The following is an 18143-nucleotide window of genomic DNA, read 5'->3' on the forward strand; positions in this document are numbered from 1 at the left end:
AAAAAAATTTAGAGCTGTCATATCAAACAGACAGTTCTGAGTGTCAGATGTGGTTAGATAAGTTACTATTTGAATAATGACAATCATTTTTCTTTGTAAAGTAAAAAGCACACAACATGACAGCTGAACCAAAAAGAACTAAATCTAAGGAAGGCAAGTTGATAACATTCAAGACAACAGCTACACGTCCATTATTTGTATATGGAAAGAGCCTAATACCATACTTGACACTCAGTCTCTCCAAGGGACTTCTAGATTGTGTCACATCTGAGTGCTTTAGAGTCTGTGATACATTTATCCTCCCATTGCTCTTGTCACACAATCCTCGTATCTCTGTGTCACAGATGGGGAACTCTGGCACGCAGCAGCTGAGCTGCTTCCCCAGGGCTATGCAGAAAACCTCTGGCTCTGCAGCATGAGGATGGGTAGTCCAGGGCACAACCAGTGCCCCCAGCCCTGGGTCATCCTCCTCCTCAATCCTCCCTCACCAAGGGATTTTGGACAGTGCTGCAAGTAACTAAATTTTTAACTGGGTTTGTTCTTTAAAGAGCTAATCTGATTACTCTGAAGACCCTGGGAGATCTAAGTTCTATTTGTCAACATACTTCTGTGGTTGTTTGTGTAACTTTTACCATTGTGGGTGGTTTTGGTTATGAATAATACTAAGATGAGGCCTCAGCTGAAACATACTGAGCACTCTCTCATCCTATAGCTTTCACTTGCATTTGAAGCTAATCACTGCTTGCCAGCATTAGCCTGGACACCTGATGCATCCTGAAGGATCTTCTAAAAATGGCTTATCTTCACTCCCAAAGTATTTCCAACAGTAAAGAATCTCTGAGGCAGAGGTGTGGCAGGTTTCTCTACCAATTTTTCATGAATATTAGCCAGTATGGATGGTACCAGTTGTGCAGCTACTGTACAAAGAGGTCCGCGCACATGGTAAAACCTACCTGAGAAGACAGGTAAATACTTGCCATCACCTGCCTTAAGGTCCATGCTGTTTTGGCTATACTGCTGGTGCTATTTAACCTCAAGAGCTTACAGCTTTGTGAGCTATGGTCACGTATTTGACTGTAATCCTCCTGTGGAGGTGTATCCAGCTCTTATCTTTACAAGACAGGAGGTAAAGACAGGTTAAGTGAGCTAAGTCCTCAGTACTATGTGCCCTGTGGAGCAGTGAAGACTCTGAGCAAAGAACAAACCATGGCCTCAGGAAGAGGACAAATACTTTTTTTTTTTCACAGCAGAGAAGATCAGAAAATAACGAAGTGTCCTGCCAGCAATGGCAGCAGGAAGCTGCAAGAGGGAAAGAGAAATAACGATTGTGTTATCTGTGAGATGTTCTTCTCTAGTCACTTCCAGGAGAGCTCAAAGACTGGCACAGCATACCCACTCTGAGAGGCAACAGCTTCAGGAATGAGGAACCGACAGAGCAGGGCTTGTCCCAGGTCACTCAAGAAGTTCGTGGCAAAGCTCAGAATAGAAGCAAAGTCCAGAACACCAAGGCTGTGTGTTAATCACTGAGGCAGAGGACAAGAGTTGAGGAGAGAGGTCACAACCATAGAAAGGACGAAAGCTGGACTGTCAGCAGAAACACAGAGAAAGAAGAACAAAGAAGAGGGAGGAGGAAGACGGGGGAAGGAAAGAAGACAGAAGGGAAGCGAGAGACACTGAAACAGTCGTTGCCCAAGAGTCTGTGCATCAGCAGCAGTGCAGCACACTCATGCCAAGCCTGGCTGGGGAACCATCATCTCAGAATCTGTCCGTGAAAAATCATAGCAAAACCTAACAGCTCACTTTATCTCCGAAGAGCTTTCTGGATATAAGGGATTTAAGGGTAAAGCTTCCACAATCCTTTGGGTTTGCTTTCTTTTAATACTATAAAGCACAAAAATAAACTTTCTAGTTAGGAAAAATATGGCTCTTGTTATGTTCTGAGTCACTTTTCCCCAGCAGCAAACAAAGTGGCTTTTCAATTCAAGTCCTGAACATTTCAGAATGAAATGTTTTGCAAAGTCCTAAAGTAAATCACAATTCTCCAAGTCACACTTCTAGCTAATGTAAACTCACTGAGGTCAGTAAAGAGACTGCATGTGACCGATCATGCCTGGCCTGACTTTGGGTGGCATAAACGGATAAATTAATCTCTAGTTGAAATCAATTCAGGGTGATCCAGTCAGCCAAGTAGAAGCCTGGAATTTCGTTATTAACTTGCTGCTATTCTGCTGAATGGCTTCTCTTAGCACAGAGGTTGAGCACATCCCATGTGAGCTATGCCATAGTTTGATGTTACTCTCCTGATTCAAAACCCTGTGAAATTAATTTTGCAGTCCATTTGGGGACTTCATTTAAGTGGACTTTGGCTCAACTCTGAAGTTTGCTGGCTTTAACTTCAAGATTCTTTTATTTCTTTTACAAAGTTTATACCAAGTATATTTAGAAACACGGAAGAATCTCTCAGCTTCTCATATTAAAAGTACCTTAAAACACAGTGTTCAATTTTACTATTAGAAGTATTATCTTGCTTTGTTATCATGCTCCATTCCCTGAATGGGAGGTGGATTTTATTTAGCTACTTTCTTGCAGATCCAGCAAATCTCCTAAATCAAATTCACTGTTAAAACTCAATTCAACATTCCTCTTCAGACAAGGAGGCCAGAAAAAAAAAAAAAAACCTCTCCAGATTTTACTATGATGGCACCACATTTCAAACAAATTTTAATCACATTTCAAACACAGACCAACAGAGAAATCTTTCCAAACTCTACTCTGCCCACAAAAGCAGCAATGAAGACTGTACATGATACGGTCACAGAGCACTCAGTACCTAAGTCGAAGAAAGTAAAACTTTCACGGGCACAATTTCACAACTCTAGGTGAATAACTGCAGGAAAAATCCCAAACTGGTGGGTGCTTACAAAGCACATAACAGTGCACATTCACGAGATCAAACCGCACGTGCAATCGCCTAGACTGAGAGGACTGCAGCAGGGAATATAGGTGAAAATCAGGTCCATACTTCGTGCATAAGAACACTCATATTCGCAGCAATATACCCAGCAACCTCACTCTGCTCTCCCTAAAATCCATGTCAGGTTTGTTGCTGGCCTTTATGATTGCAGCGTCCAGCTGCACTATTAACTTTGTGTTGATTTCCTCTTGCAAGGAACATACTTTAATAAAAGAACCAATCAACCAGCTTGCCAATAGCTGCCTACCTAAGGATATGTTCAAAGAAAGCTTTACTCTAACTTATATTCATTCCTAAAGGCTAAATCTGCTGGGCTCACAACAAAGAAACAGCATTGTTTTACTTATCAATGTCCTACTGTTCATCTAGAACATCTGCAATAGTTTTGCCTGCAGCACTACCCCATTCATTACAGGCCTTGATAGACTGTTCAATGGGCTTTTTTTTTTTGGTACAAAATGTACAAAAGCATTTTACAAAGTGGACTTTGCCCTGATATGAATAATAAAAAAATAATTTAAAAGTGCATTTTGTTTCAGATTCTCCATTTTCCAAACTAACCTTTGTCAAACGGAAACAAAATGGCAACAGCTTGAAACCTGACAGCTCACTCCATGGCACGAAGCAAGGCAGTTTTTGCTCGGTTGCCAAAGTGCATTGCCATCTACCAAAAATGCAGTTGATGAAAGATCAAAATGCAGCATGAGCGAACAGCAAATACCCACACTTATCAAAAGGAGGCCACATTGGTTTTGTGCAGAAGAACAGGTGGGATTTATAAGTCCTAAACTTTCTCCCTCCCTCCAACAAACCAACTCATACAAGAGAAGAGCGGTGCTTACCGTCATCCAGATATGCTTGGTCCAGATTCTGTTCCTGTTTAATAGTGACTCCAGCAGGTAACACTTCTTTCTGGTCACTAACCGGTGGTCCATTTTTCACTGCTCGCTGGCCTGAGGCTGTCTGCTGCTGAATCACGGTAGGATATGAACTCGGACTTAACCTTTGTGCTTGACTGACCTGGGGCTGGCTGGACCTTGCAACATTGGATGTAAAATTTTCACAGCACATGATATGCTGAAATTCTTGGTGACTTCCACACCTCAGCTGCTGGTTGGTTGGAGAATAGTGAATCACTGGAGAAGACTGCTGGTTGCCTGGAGAGTGGTGGAGCACTGCTGAAGTTTGGCCTGGAGAACCAGCATGCACCAGCACTGATCTATGGGCATCTGAAATAGCAACTGGTGTAGCCATCAAATTGGATTGCTGGTAGCCCAGTTGGCTTGGGCTAAGGCTCTTGCTTCTTTGGTATATTACAGCGGCCGGATTCTGCTGATGGTATCGAGAATCAGGAGAAGAAAGGCCTGAGCGCAACTGCTGGCAAGGAGCCATAGTGGCCACAAGACAGGAAGGGGATTCGGAGACCATTGCATGCTGTGAATAGTAAGGCTGTGTTACTGTTCCCAGACCACTGTGTACTGTATTGCAGATTAAGGCTGGATCATAGTCATCAATGGGCTCTGTTTTGATTGATGGTACTAGAATAAAGCATGCAAAGGACATTATTCGTAATGAGCTGATGAGAAACAGAGAGATTTTCCTTGAAGTAATAAGATATTTAAGCCGTTTACAAGATTTGCATGTGCAAGCCCGTATCTCGTAGGCATTGAGTTTAATAAAGCATGTATATGCAAGCATGGCAGAGTCTCTCTGGAAAGCACTCTGTACTAAGATGTTCTTAAAAATCTTTAATGATCTATTTAATAATAAATTTCTAAAAATTGAAAAATTCAATACTTTAGCTCGTATAGTGATACATTTAAGAGCCATTCTGGAATATAAGCAAAACCAGAAGCCATAGATAGGTGTTTCATGTAGTACTTCCATCTCGAAAGAAGGCTGAATTAAATAAAAGTCCTATGACATGCACAACTCTTCATTTTTCTGTCAAACATTTAACTAGTGACCAAAGGCAGAGTCGAACTATTTTCTTTTTAGTTCCTTTGCTGTATGTAACTTCCTAAATACTAAGAGCTGAAGATCTTTCTGACAGTATCTGACAGCATCATTTAAAAGACCATGATTTAGTAAGAGTTGTGTGAATCTTGGTGTGGGTAAATGATGGTCCTCTACAATTTCTCACATTTCTAATGTGTTTCTTTTTGTCAAATCTTCCCCCAAACTCTCAGTACAGAAATATCATACAATGGAAACCACATAACGGTCATGCAACAGGGTTATTTTTTAGAAATGTAAGAATTTTTTCTCCAAAGTGATCTATTTTAGGGATTGTATTAAGATAGTATTGTATTTCTCAATACTATTCCATAGCAGAACAATTTAGCAACTATACAAAACCTTCACAATGGTGATACCCTATACAGTTCATAAAATCAGGGAGAGGACCAGAGATTTTCAGGCTGAAGAAGACTAAAATAAGAATCGAAATGAATACTTGCCTGTCCTTAGAAACCAGTCAAATTAAGACATCATTTTGAAGCTTGCATAAAATCTGGTAGTTATTTTATGCTTTCTGGTCTCCACAAATACAATACTCTGATTTTCTCACAATATTTTTCTCCCAGCCAAAGCTGAGAAATTCTGGGAATCTCATTAGTAATCCTGTTGCATTTATTGTGACATGGCTCACCAATTCCCAAGAGGAAGAACATCAGAAAAGCATTCATATTTTTCTCAACCAGCTCATTCTGAAGAATATATATTGCTCGTCTTCCTCCATACCAACCCCTTGTTACTTTCCCAGATCTGATGTTATCTTATTGTCATACACGCCAGCTGGGGAAGGCAGTGCTCATGGTTTTCACAGGGTCGCATCATGTCACAGACTGAGTCTGCTCCCACTGAGTCTGTTGGCAAACTTCCATCAAGTGAATGGGGTAGCATCAGCCCATTGCCAAGATAACTGTCCCCTTAAATTTATGGGAAATTCCTGATTGTAAATCACATGCATCCTTTAAACCAAACAGTTGTTGAGTGCTTAGCTGCACTCAGCTGAATTAAATTAGTAAAATTTAGATCCTCAAATAATAGCAAGAAAACAACACAGCAGAAAATAAAATCTTGCTCATGAGAACCAGGCAACAACTTGCTCTGTCCTTGAGAATTACCTGGGTGATAAGTAAAATGCTGGGGTTGGCTTCTTTTTCTTTTCCCATTGATGACATAGAAATTCACCTTCACAGCTGTGCGGATGTGCTTGTTACGGTACTCTGGTATTTCTACAAAAAGCATGCTCTGAAACAATGGAAGGTGACAACAAAGAATTAGTAACTGAGGCTGACCGCAGATTCACGCATGGATCTCCTGTTACATGTCCAGGCATAAAGGAAGAGGAATCTTCCTATTCATCCCTATAAAGAAGTGTATGAGAAGAAGAAAGGAAAAAAAGGGCAGATGGTGAAAGACTAGAAGATTTCTGGCACTAGGAAGCTGATTTCTATGTACTGTATCCTCTCTCTACTTGATGTTGTCCTGAGCTTGGAGAGAGAAGTCTCAGTTACAAATAAAACACAGAATGATGATAAATGCGACAGCACTTAATCACATTGTGCTTAATAAACAGTATGTATTGCAGAATTCCCTCTTTTTGTTAGAAACAGCTTGATTATTCTATAGGCTTTTTACTTATACACAGCCAGATCCTGCTTCCATGGAAATTAACAGCAATCGTCCTGTTCTCTTCCGCAAGGGCAGGCATGGCCCATGGCAATGTAAGTGCTAGCTCCTAAATGCACTGAACGACTATAGTAAGGTCCCATTAAGCAAAGTGAACAAAGAGCCTCATTCCCTTGAAAGATCAATGTTCATTTTAAATACTATAGTGCAAATCCTGTCCTGCAAAGTACAGAGCACCCAAGACTTCCATACAGGGGCAAGGAAGTCAGGACAGCCAGCATCCTGCAGAGTACTGGGCTGATACAATAGCGTCTTCTGCAAGAACACAAAATCTAGCAGTTATTCAATTTGCTGTGACTTACTGCTAAATGAATAGTTTCTTTTTGCAGCACATTTACTGCTGAAGCATTTGACATTTGTTCATCACAGCAGTAAGATAGCTGCTCTTTCTGCTTTTGAGACGCTCTTTGAATACTACCCCTTGAATACAACTTGCTGTCTGAGAAGCTCAAGGAGAGGACATCCAATGTTTTGCATACTTACAGGCTGGCTCTTATCTTTGTCCACTGTTGCCTCCATTTCCCAGATCTGCTGCCCATCTAGAAGAATATCACAACATTAACCTCTCTGTATTTTTTTTTAATCATAAAGCTTGACTTAAAGAAAGGAGACAAATTAAGGGCATCAAGTTGGCAAAGCTCTCAAAATAGACTTAATTTCAAGCATCTTCCCAGTCCTAACCAAATGCAAGAGGATTTAATTTAAACACATCATTGAACATTTCTCTTGCCAGGAAAAAGCTTACATACATATTAAAATTAAATGTTTATGTAGAAATTAGCCAAACTGAGGAATGAAATACTAAGCACAGGTGCAACATCTGCTTTTTACCAGACTTGGTTTCAACCAGCTTGACTGATGGAGGGCACCAGAAGGTCAGATAACATGTTAATGGTCACATCCGGTCAGCAGCTCAGCAAACTTTCTATTTTAAGCTAAGACCACATGGCTGCCCACCAGTGTGATAAGTGGTGGAATGGGCCAGGAGGTGGAGGACGGACTAGCTAAAAATCCAGATCTTGTATGGGGTGCATGGGGACAGAAGCAAGCAAACTGAGCCACTTCAGGGCTGATTTTCAGAGGTGCTGCACAGTGAAACTGGCAATTGCTCTGAATTCTCTTGGGAGAGGTTTTTCTAGAAGTAGTTCAACAGGGACGGATTCTTACTGTAATTGGGAAACCAGCTATACAGGGTGCTTGATTTGTATTATGCATGCCTTCTTACTATTTATACTCGTTCTTATATGTGCAATATGAAACCTCAGCACATGATATCTAGCAATATATCTCCTCTGATTGAGGAACGGACCCAACATCTCTGACAGTGGATCCGTGCCTCAGCACTGCCACTACTGCAGACTGTGACGAGTGCCACAGGCAGTCCTAAAGTCACTATAAAGCACCAAATATTCACCATACTAAGTGTAAAAGCACTTCATTGCACATGTGACAGCCTCTACCTCTGAACAACTGGAAGTCCTTCTGCTCTTAATTATATCCACACAGCTCGTCTCTGTTCTGTTACACAAAACTGTATTTATAGAAGAAAATAAAATTTGATCCTCTTGTATGGAATACCATCAAAGTAGCCCCCGTGCTATAAGAGTACATCAGTAGTGACAGGACATTAGTACACAGACTGGGTGCTTCATCTGGCTACAAATATTTCTTAAATCTACTGTCACCCACACTTCCCAGAAACATCATTTAGCAATGACTTCCCTACTTTTTTTTTTTTTTTTTAGATTTTAATTGCTACCTCTTTGATTTTTATATTCTGCTGAGCCTTTTAGCCAAGCAATTTGCAAAAGAAAAATACTGATGGGAAAAAAATTGCCTCATACCTTTCTGAAAGCTTGACTTGAAAATGAATAGGGGACACATATCCAAAGGAACAAACGTGACTTGAAATACTGCAGCCACAAGGCTGGTGTTTGCTTTGGATAGGGGGAGGCAGCTCCTTGGCACATTTCTGCAGGGGTTCCCCAGCCTGAATGCCCAGGTCTGGCAGGACAGGGCTGGAAGTCTCCTAAAAACAGTCCTTCTCACAGGACTTTTTTATTTTCCTCAATTCTTGGAAATTCTGCAAGAGCTGCTTTTGTCCTCTGTTATTTAAGTACTTCTGCTTCTGGCGAAAAGGGAAATGAAAGAGTATTTTTAAATGCATTTTGCATTTTTTCTGTTGTTTTCCTCTTTGTTCTCCGCTCCGCACAGACAATGCGCTGACAGATGTGCTCGGCTCTCCGGGAGCCTCTTCCCAAGCGGGACTCGGCGGCTGCCCCACAGTCCCCCACCCCACTCTTCATCCCTCTGCCTGCCCCGCTCCGCATCCCTCTGCCCAGGGTCCCTCCAGCGTGCCCACCGCACCGGGCAGGACCTCGCCTCCCCACCACCCTGCACCTGAGATACTTCTGCTATGTTTTCTTCTGGTGCGAGGAGAAAACGATAAAACGATAAAGAATTCTGAGGTTTTTTTTTTTTTTTTTTTAAGTGTTTCAAGTTCCTCCACAGTGAGTCAGTTGTCTTTTCCATGCTAACACGTGGATTAGTGACGGACTGCCGGAGCTGAGCCTAAGCGAGCGGTGCAACAAGGCTCTCGCCTGATGTACTGGTTAGCCCTCACATCCCAAAGGACCGCCGTGCAAAGGAATGGAAAATACTTCATTATTTAACAATAAGCATTCACTTCAGCCACTGCTCTGAACTGTTGCAGCTTAAATCTATAACCCTATTAATGCAGCTGACACTTAACTGTGGCTGAAATGGTAAATATCTCAGGGAAGGGGGGAGACAGCAAATACCAGGAGTTTAATCCAGCAAATATTAAATGCATTGTCTGATGACAAGGCAGTAAATACTTAATTCCTCTTCTAGGTGATCTTAGTGAAAAGAAACTATCATAGTATGTGTTAAGGAACCTCCCCATACTCGCCCCCCCCAAAAAAAAAAAAGAAAAGAGAAATTTTTTCAGTTCTCTGAGGAGAAGAGGAGGGAAAAGGAAACAACAAAATTTGTTATAAACTAAGAGCTCTGATAGAGACACACATCAGGAACTGTCTAAGCAATGCAATATGAAGATGTCCTGACAACAAGGACAGCCAAGCGGGAATATTTGACACTGGTTTCCCTCCAGGCAGAATGTTTTCATCTTTGTTTCTGTACTGCTAAATTCAAACAGTCTGTGCAGATACAACAGCACTAACTTCACAAAGAAGGTAGAAATCAAAAGGATTTGTTGGTCCAAAACGCATAAAATAAAGGAGAAACGGGCCTCCAAGTCATCTGCAACATTCAGGAGGCCTGTAAAGCACATGCAACCACAGTCACAGTGGATTTGATTTAGTAACCAAGCCACTGAAATTGCACTAAAAGCAAATGAAGCCAACCATAAAAATCAAACGGTGTTTAGGCCGAGTCCAAAGTCTGCGGGGATTAAGCGCAGAAACAAGAATAAACTCAACCAAACAAGAAATAAATGTATTTGGGGTTATCATTCTAAAGATGATAGATGCTTCTGTTTGGATATATTCATGCTCGTGGCAGTTAAACAGGTTTCTAACAAATCTGTCAGCAGCAGCAATCCCTGTTCTTTAAGCACCAAAGCCCTGTTGAATATAACCACTCTGCAGCTCACTCCCTGACCTTTATGCTTAAATATCATGATGTGGCTCCATCTGTCTCACTGCTACACTTTTATAGTTGCAAATGTACAAGCTTTCGTTCGAGATAATCAATATTTGCTTTTCCTTTAACTTCTCTGGATACGCACACTACAGTGAGCTTTTGGCAGAAGGATGAGGGAGGCCATGAATAAAATGAAAAATAAAACCACATTCAAAAATCTGTCTGCTTTAACCTATCCTTTTTGCTGGTAATGAAAAGAAATCTTTTGATTATGTACACTCAGAGAGTTAATGAAGAGCAGGAGGAATAATCTGAGAAGTCTAAGGCCCATCCGTAAGGCAATTCCAGCAAATTTTGAACAGAGAAAACTCGCACCAAACTGTCAACACACTAACCATCTTTAGATTGTGCATAAATAAGGATTTTTTTGTGGAGGAAATTAAAGTGGATGTTTGAAGAAAGCCATCAGCAAAAACGGGATTTTTATTGTAAGGATGTGCTAAACATCATAACGCTGATATGAAGGTAGAGCACAGCCCCCAGTACAAAACACGCGTCTCAACCTGCGTACTCAGAAGCAAGCCCTTTTCTCCAGCGCCAGTGTTGCAACCCAGGTGGTGCCTGAACACTGTGGATGCATTTTGCTTTGAGCAGAAGGTTGAGCTCAAAAACCTCCTGAGGTCCCTTCTGGCCTTAATTACTCTGTAATTCTACCATGCCACAAACGGGACAAATGACTGGCCCCCTTCTTGCTTGCAAACCAAGAAGATTAAACCTCAGCTTGATTGATAACTTAATCTAAAGTCTCCAAGTAAGTACTGATAGCTGTTTATTGCATATAATTAAACCTGCTTTGACAGTGGAGAGTAAGAAAACTGCAAAAGAGCAACAGCACCATTTTTGCTGAAGTATTGGAAGAACATGAGCACATGGATGCAGCGAGCGTGTGCTCTACAAGTTGCAGACCATGCTGCGCTGTCCTGGCAGCGATACACACCAGCCAGAGCACTGCAAGGATGTCCCAGTACGTGCGTGGATCACACAGGAGCTTGGTGCCAGGTCCACATGTGTGCTGTGTCTCAAATTCTCCCTCCACAATGAGGAATTCAATCTGCACCTCTGAAAAGAGCAGCAGTTCCACAAAAGATGATAAAATAATTTTGGATTTAGACCCTGAGGTCTTACCAGCCATGGCTGTCTCATGCAGTATTTTTACTGTTGTGGTTCCCTGCTCATTTAATGGTTTGTCTTAGTTGGCAACTCTTTAACACCACAGGTCAGTGAAATGTTCAGGAAATAGAGATTTTTGTGCTGCTTCAGGGCTATGAGACTTAGCATTAAACCCTGATGAGAGATCTGATTGTGTCAGCACTCTTTGGAGGAATGAATGAGTTGTTGGAAGAAAGTAATTCTACCCTCTCTAACTCAAACTGTGATCATACCAAAAGTCTTGCTTCAAACTTTGGGGAAAATCAAAACGTCAGTCTGCATTAGGAACATTTTGGGTGATTCTCTGCAGCCCCTTATAGGGCTTTTTTTAATTAGCCAATTAAAGGTTTTCTGAACCAGTTACAGCCTTTACGTATTATTCACGATATCTTACTCACGACTTTGGGGTCAGTAACTAGCAGAGAAACAAACTTACTGCTTTATTTGAACAAGCATGACTGATGGACTGAGAGGTTCAGGAAGTTTTCTTTGCAGTTCTCTCCAGTTGAAGACTAAGTATACTATTGTGCCAATTCAGTATGTGATTCTGTGCCTGCATGTGATTTCATGCTTGAAAATGTACATTGCTTTTCAGTCAAGCATTACACAAATTACTTAATGAGCAACCTGTTACCTTTTTCCCAGGTAGCAAACCACACTAGTTCCCCAAAGAGCCTGGTAAATGGGGCAGCTGCCCTGACTACACAGTTCTGCAGAGTTCTCTTTGGGCTTGCAATGAATTGTCCCTATTCCCTGTGTTTCTTGGAAGGTCTTCCAAAAAAGCACGACAATTATCTCTGTCAGCTTTTATCAGCAGATGACAGGCATCTCTGGAAAACCGTCAAAAGTTTTTCAGAGCCACTCCAAGAACAAAATAAACAACAATGAATGCTTTCCAGCAGAACAGAGACCACTTCTGAGATGAGGAAACCTTATGGGCAGGGTAGTCTCTGCTGCTATTTTCAGGGACAAATTCTGATTTCAGCCGGGAAGTTACTCTGCTTCATGTTAGCGCAAGGTTGCTCAGCATCCAGTCCTAAGCAGTTGTCTCCTTCTAAGCTTTTACTTCAGAATAGTTTTCAAACTTTGGAGCAAATACAGCATGAATACATTTAAAACTCACAAAAGTAGAACTATTGAATTTTTCACATAGCTGGGTTTCCATGGATTCTTTTTCTTTCTGAAGGAAGACTGCCACTGCAGTTAATGAAGCTCTGTTTATGATGAGCTGAGGCCAGTGCCTTCATTTCACTGAGGACATAAGTTTGAGTCACCAAGGCCAAAGATACAAATCAAGGTCTGGGAGGTAAAAGGCCAATGGATTAGTCATCTGCCATCCAGCCCAGCCCCAAATCTGACATTTTGCACAGTGAGAACAAGTCTAGAGGAGATTTCTCCCCATCTATTGTTGAGGAATTCAATTCATGCTAAAATAAAACATAAATACAGTAGTTGAGTAGTGAAGCAGCAGGGGCAGTCTGGCATTCCAGAGTGCTTCCAAATGATTCCTTATGTCAATTCATCAAAATAGATTTGTTGGGTTTTTTTTAAGATTATACGTGTGTGTGTGTGTGTGTGTATAAATTATTAAACAAAAGCTCCTCTCAAAATAAAACCACTGGGAACCTCCATGTAATAAAATGAGTCACACCAGGATGCGATGACTAAGTGGGAGAATAGGGAATTCCACTCCCCATGCCAATTTTTTACATGATCAATTTTCTGTCAACAGGTGATGGGAGCTTGTCTCTCTGCCTTTTGTTTATTCCAAAAATTGTTATTATTTTTTAATATTCTCTTTAAACAATTAAGATTCAAAGCTGAATAATCAGGACCAGGCATACTTCCACTAGGCGCCCCCATAGTAAACAGTGAGCCAGGGAATCCAGGCCAGTAGTGGCTGCCTGTGTTAATAAGGATTTACCAGCTGTAAAATTCCAAAATCTTGTGTCATACGGGGAAACCTTCCAAAACACTGGATTCCACCCTGTCTCGCTGAGTCTCCAACAGCTATGGCAACTCCGTTTCTGCAGCCACACTCCTTTGCATTTTTGTGTGTGTGATCCTTAGATTTTTTCCTGTTTTGCAGTGTTTTCCTGGGATCCCCAGTTTAATGTCTGACAATCACCCCTGTGGGATTACAAGAACACCTGTGGCAGACAACACATTTCACACAGGGGGTAAACCTGTGGGCAGAAAGTTTTGCTGGGATTTCATCAGCTATAACCGCAAGGAAAGGCAGAAGGTGTGCCATTTATCCTGAAACTTTCTAATCTGCACAGCAAAAAAAGGACAAACTCTCATCCTCCTGATTAATGCTTGTTACTCTTAGATGTTCACAAAGGGTGAGATTTGCTGAGACACCTTCCTCTGTTGCTTAGAAAGAACAAACAAAACAGAAACCCAAAGAGAAGGAAACCTCCCTGATCCTCCCCAGTTCTGACATCTTTTCGCAGAGAGAACTACCAAGGAGGCCCTGCGCTCCGCTTCGCAGCCGCTTTACTTGGGTGCACTGCGAGGCACGAGGAAGGGAGATGAACCTGGAAGGTGACCATCTTGAGCTAACGCGAAAATCAGGCGGGCCTCCCAACAGAGACATCTGCAATTTATTCCCCTGGTTCATCCCATTGCTCTGCAGGTTTAGAGTGGAGAAGATGTGCATCCAGCTTTAAAAGCTGGACTCCAGCCACAGCCTGCGGGGAGCAGGGAAAGTGCTAGTGCTTCTGCGCTTTTGCTAAACTGTCAAGAAAATAGCAAGATAGCAAATTTATTTCATATACTCTCTGTAGAACCTCACATGCTGCAAACATTGAATCATTTAAGATTACGATACCACTCTTAGTTTTGCTAATTCTATAACTATTCCCAGATATTTGTGCTTTTTTCCTCAGCCTTTTCCATTAAAAACCCAAACAATAGTTTGGGTGGGGCTTTTGTCTCAGGTTAAGAGACCTTAAAAACTTACATTGTAACGCATGTTCAGCAGTGGACTGTGTCTATGACTGAGTTATGATCCTAGTTCTAAGATATGACCCATTCTTCTCAGTCCTCCATAACTCAAACCCTCTATTTCAGTTCATCAATTTAGAAATTCAGGGAGAGAACTGGAGCTTGGAGCTTGCATTAAATATTTAAAGTTGTTTACTGAGGTCAGATAGCAAACATCTCTTTTGGATGAATCTGGGGGGAAAAAAAGGAAGTTTTTAAAAAAATTTTTGGTGTCTTTTTTTATCTTTAATTTTCCTGAGAAAATTGGATCATTAATTTTGCATCATTAAGTTCAAAGAGGTAATTGTTGCAAATAAAAAAACCAAAGGATTTACCCCATTTCACTGAACTCTCTGGCTGCTTTTCACAAGCAAGTCCCATGCCCAAACACCCAGAAGTATTGAGCTCTTGCTGCAGCTGCAGGGCAGAAGGGAGTGATATTAGAAACTATAAAATAGGATTTTTTTTTATATTTTTAAAATCTGTTGTGCAATGTGACTATATCTACATATATCTTTAACAAATCTTCACTCTCCCTAGTTATAAGTTGTGAATATAATGCCTTTCTAGGGAGCTGTGATTTCCTTTTAACTTTTGGAGGGAAAGGTACAGGAAGATTGATAGCATCATTGGGTCCAACTTACTGCACTTTATAAACAAAACTTTCTCTAGAAAGTGGAAATTCCAAAACCAGAAAGCACTGCTGGGCTTATTTGCTAGCTTGTGAAGCGGCAAGAATACTGAAAAGCGCGAATTTGAGAGCAAAATTACTTGTTTGCTTGTAAAAGTGAAAGTAATATGTTTTGGAGAAATTAAATGAGTTGCCCAGAGTTAAAATAAAGTACACATCTGCAATGAGAGATGAACAAAAGTGCTGGAAATCAGAGAGACACTGTATCATCAGAATAGTTATTATCATTATTGTTATTGCAGAGATAGGCAAGCTATTGCCAGGGATGTAAATTAATATACTGGGATAAAATGGGTACACGTGGCCATGGGCGCTTCTGAGCACACGAGCCACTGCAGCCAGCATGGTCCATCTACAGCCATCTCTGACAGAGAGCTGCACAGCAATACATACCCGAGAAGCCGAGAGCCACCAATTTCAAGGAGGATGGGCACAGGTTGGAGGCCTGATGCACACCTCAAGCAGCATGATACTGCTCCTGCTGTGTGCGAAGACATGAATGCGACTGCCCTAGCTGGAGCAACAAACCCTGTGAATCATATTTCAGATATTTTAGTAAAGCTGCGAGGTATGCCAAAGGGCATACGGGATGGAGACAGAGGAGGTACGAGCAGGAGGGAAGAAGAAAGGCTCATGAGTCTTGGCATGTTGGCAGAGGCTGTGTGGTTCATTTCTAGAGAACAGAGGCAAGTGCCTCCATTCAGACACAGCACTTTGGGCACCATGCAGATGAAAGTCTCAACTCGCCACCAACACACCAAACACAATGGTCCTGATCCTTCCCTGTGGTGAGCTCTCCTGAAACCAGTAAACATTCAAGTATGTTCAAGCTCACCCAGTCTAGCTATTAGCATCCTAAGAAACCACTGTCACGAGATCACTGAGGTGACAGACATGCAGAAACTCAAGGGAGAAAGAAACTAGAACTCCATTGCTTGAATACGGAGCTGGGAAGATTTATTTTTATCAAATGGACTTTGAGTGTCCATGCTTCAGAGGCCTTGACAGCTGCATCAGTTCAAAGGGCACTGAGAGCACCACCTCCTCTCTTTACACTGCACGGCCGAATTGAAAGATTTATGGTGGATCTAGTCCAAAGATGTACGCTTTCTGTTTGGGTTGTTCCTCCACCACCCACATTGTTCTAGTGATGATTCATGATGTCCATGTGGCCACCATAAGAGTTTGGCAGGGGAAAGCACAGTCCATTTGCACTTTTCTCCCAGAGAAACACGAAACTCCTCTATCACTTACAGCAGAGCAGCAGTAACCAGTACACAAATGGGAGTAAACACAATGCAACCAACAACATCTGACTTGCAAATTATTACATGACAATTAAAAGGGGGAATTCCAAACCTTTTCTTTTTTTAACTGCATTGTAAGATCTGGGCCACAACCAAACACTAACACCCTTGACCTTTAGCATATTCCAAATCCTTGATAGCCATAAGACTGCTCTTCAAGCTCTCTCTTCTAGATCAAAATTAAAAGAATACATGCACTTCGAAAATTTCTATCCGTTCAATCTGATCTAGTTGCTTCCCCTGACCTATTTTTATTCAGCTGGGCTCAGTTACGTGTCTCTGAGTTCAGATCTTAAATCTCCTTCAGCCAAACTCTGCTTTTGTGTGCTGGACTGAGTGTACCAAATTCATGAATTCCCCTGGTTTACAGCAGCTACAGATAACAATCTTTCATCAGGAAGAGATAACCCTAAAAAGAACTCAAAACTATAATGCTTGCATGTTGGTAAACCTTATCATTAAGAAAATGAATGCTATTTATGCATCAGCACTTCAAAGGCAAGTACTTTATCCCCTCTCTCGCACACAGAGCACTGAGCTCCAGCCCCTTCAGTTCGCTTCCTGCTGCCATTTCCTGTCATGAGCCTAAAATGAGAGACTTTTACAGACTTCTCACTGGCAAGCTCATTGCAATAGTTTGTAGCTCGCGTAATACAACAGGGCAGTTATTTTCATAATGACATCCCAGCATAATTTGGGCAATATTCTTTATTTTCCAGGTATTTCTAGGAAGAAATATACATATCTGTAGTGCTGTGTAACAGAGAAGTAAAAATTGCTCATTATTGTTCTTAGAAGCATGTTGTATTTCAGTCTCAAATATAAGCAGTTCTGCATTTCTCCGCGTTGCTAATAATGAGTGAAGAATTGCCTACAAGATCCAGAGGAAAATGAAATTGAGTATCCCACCTGAGGGATAAAACCTAATTTACAACTGTGAGCCCAACAGCAGTTTCCTCAGTGTGGCAAGGCACCCTAGCTGCCACCTTCTCAGCACCTGCTTCCTTGCAGATGATGATCCAGACCCCAGATTCAAGGTGCACCCAGATTTTAGAGTCTATGAAACAATTAACAGGAGAATATCTCGCTGCACAAAGCTACCTGCAGAAAGGTCTTTGGGGAAAAAAAAAAAGTCTTGCTACTCTTATCTTAAACCCTGGACAAACAAGCCAAGTCAAGGAGCTCACGGAGTATGGTGTGCCGAAAGCTAGTAGCTGGTTACCTACACTACTGCTCTCACCCTTGTCGTTACTAGTAGAGCTAAAAGTGGCGGTAAAAGTGGGAAATCAAATACCACTTGCTAGCATAGACAAAGCTTGTGAGCTGTTAAAATGAAACTCAAAGAAAACCATGTTTCCTCTGCGAGCTGGTGCATCTGCCTGCCTTCGCAAAGGTGCGATTCTTTCACAGGCTCCCCGGGGCAGCGGCGCGCTCTGGAAGAGGGTGCGACAATGACAAGGTCACACCAGCCATGCACTATCCACCCACCGGGATGTTTATTGTGGCTTACTTCACTTCTGAGCAGCTTATCAGCGCTTTTTGCAAGGTGCTGCGCAGATCGGCTCTGCAGCGAGCGAGCTCCCCAAGGCGAGCGCAGGATCCACGTCCTCCTTCCACCCCGTGACGCTTCTAAGTGATCACTCAGGCTGCAGAA

At 41.8% G+C, this 18143-nt stretch overlaps 1 protein-coding gene across 1 annotated transcript in view; it reads right to left on the reverse strand.

Moving 5' to 3' along the window:
- NFATC2 (nuclear factor of activated T cells 2) overlaps positions 1–18143 on the reverse strand; it is an 80339-nt gene that overhangs the window by 18574 nt on the left and 43622 nt on the right. The window contains exons 7-9 of the mRNA XM_086623158.1: positions 7154–7209; positions 6103–6229; positions 3817–4512 (exon numbers count right to left, since the gene is read on the reverse strand). Coding sequence (XP_086479284.1) covers positions 3817–4512; positions 6103–6229; positions 7154–7209 — 879 coding nt within the window. The remainder of the gene's footprint in view (positions 1–3816; positions 4513–6102; positions 6230–7153; positions 7210–18143) is intronic.

The sequence above is a fragment of the Tauraco erythrolophus genome, chromosome 18 (genome assembly GCF_009769465.1).
Source record: "Tauraco erythrolophus isolate bTauEry1 chromosome 18, bTauEry1.pri, whole genome shotgun sequence".
Lineage (NCBI taxonomy): Eukaryota > Metazoa > Chordata > Aves > Musophagiformes > Musophagidae > Tauraco > Tauraco erythrolophus.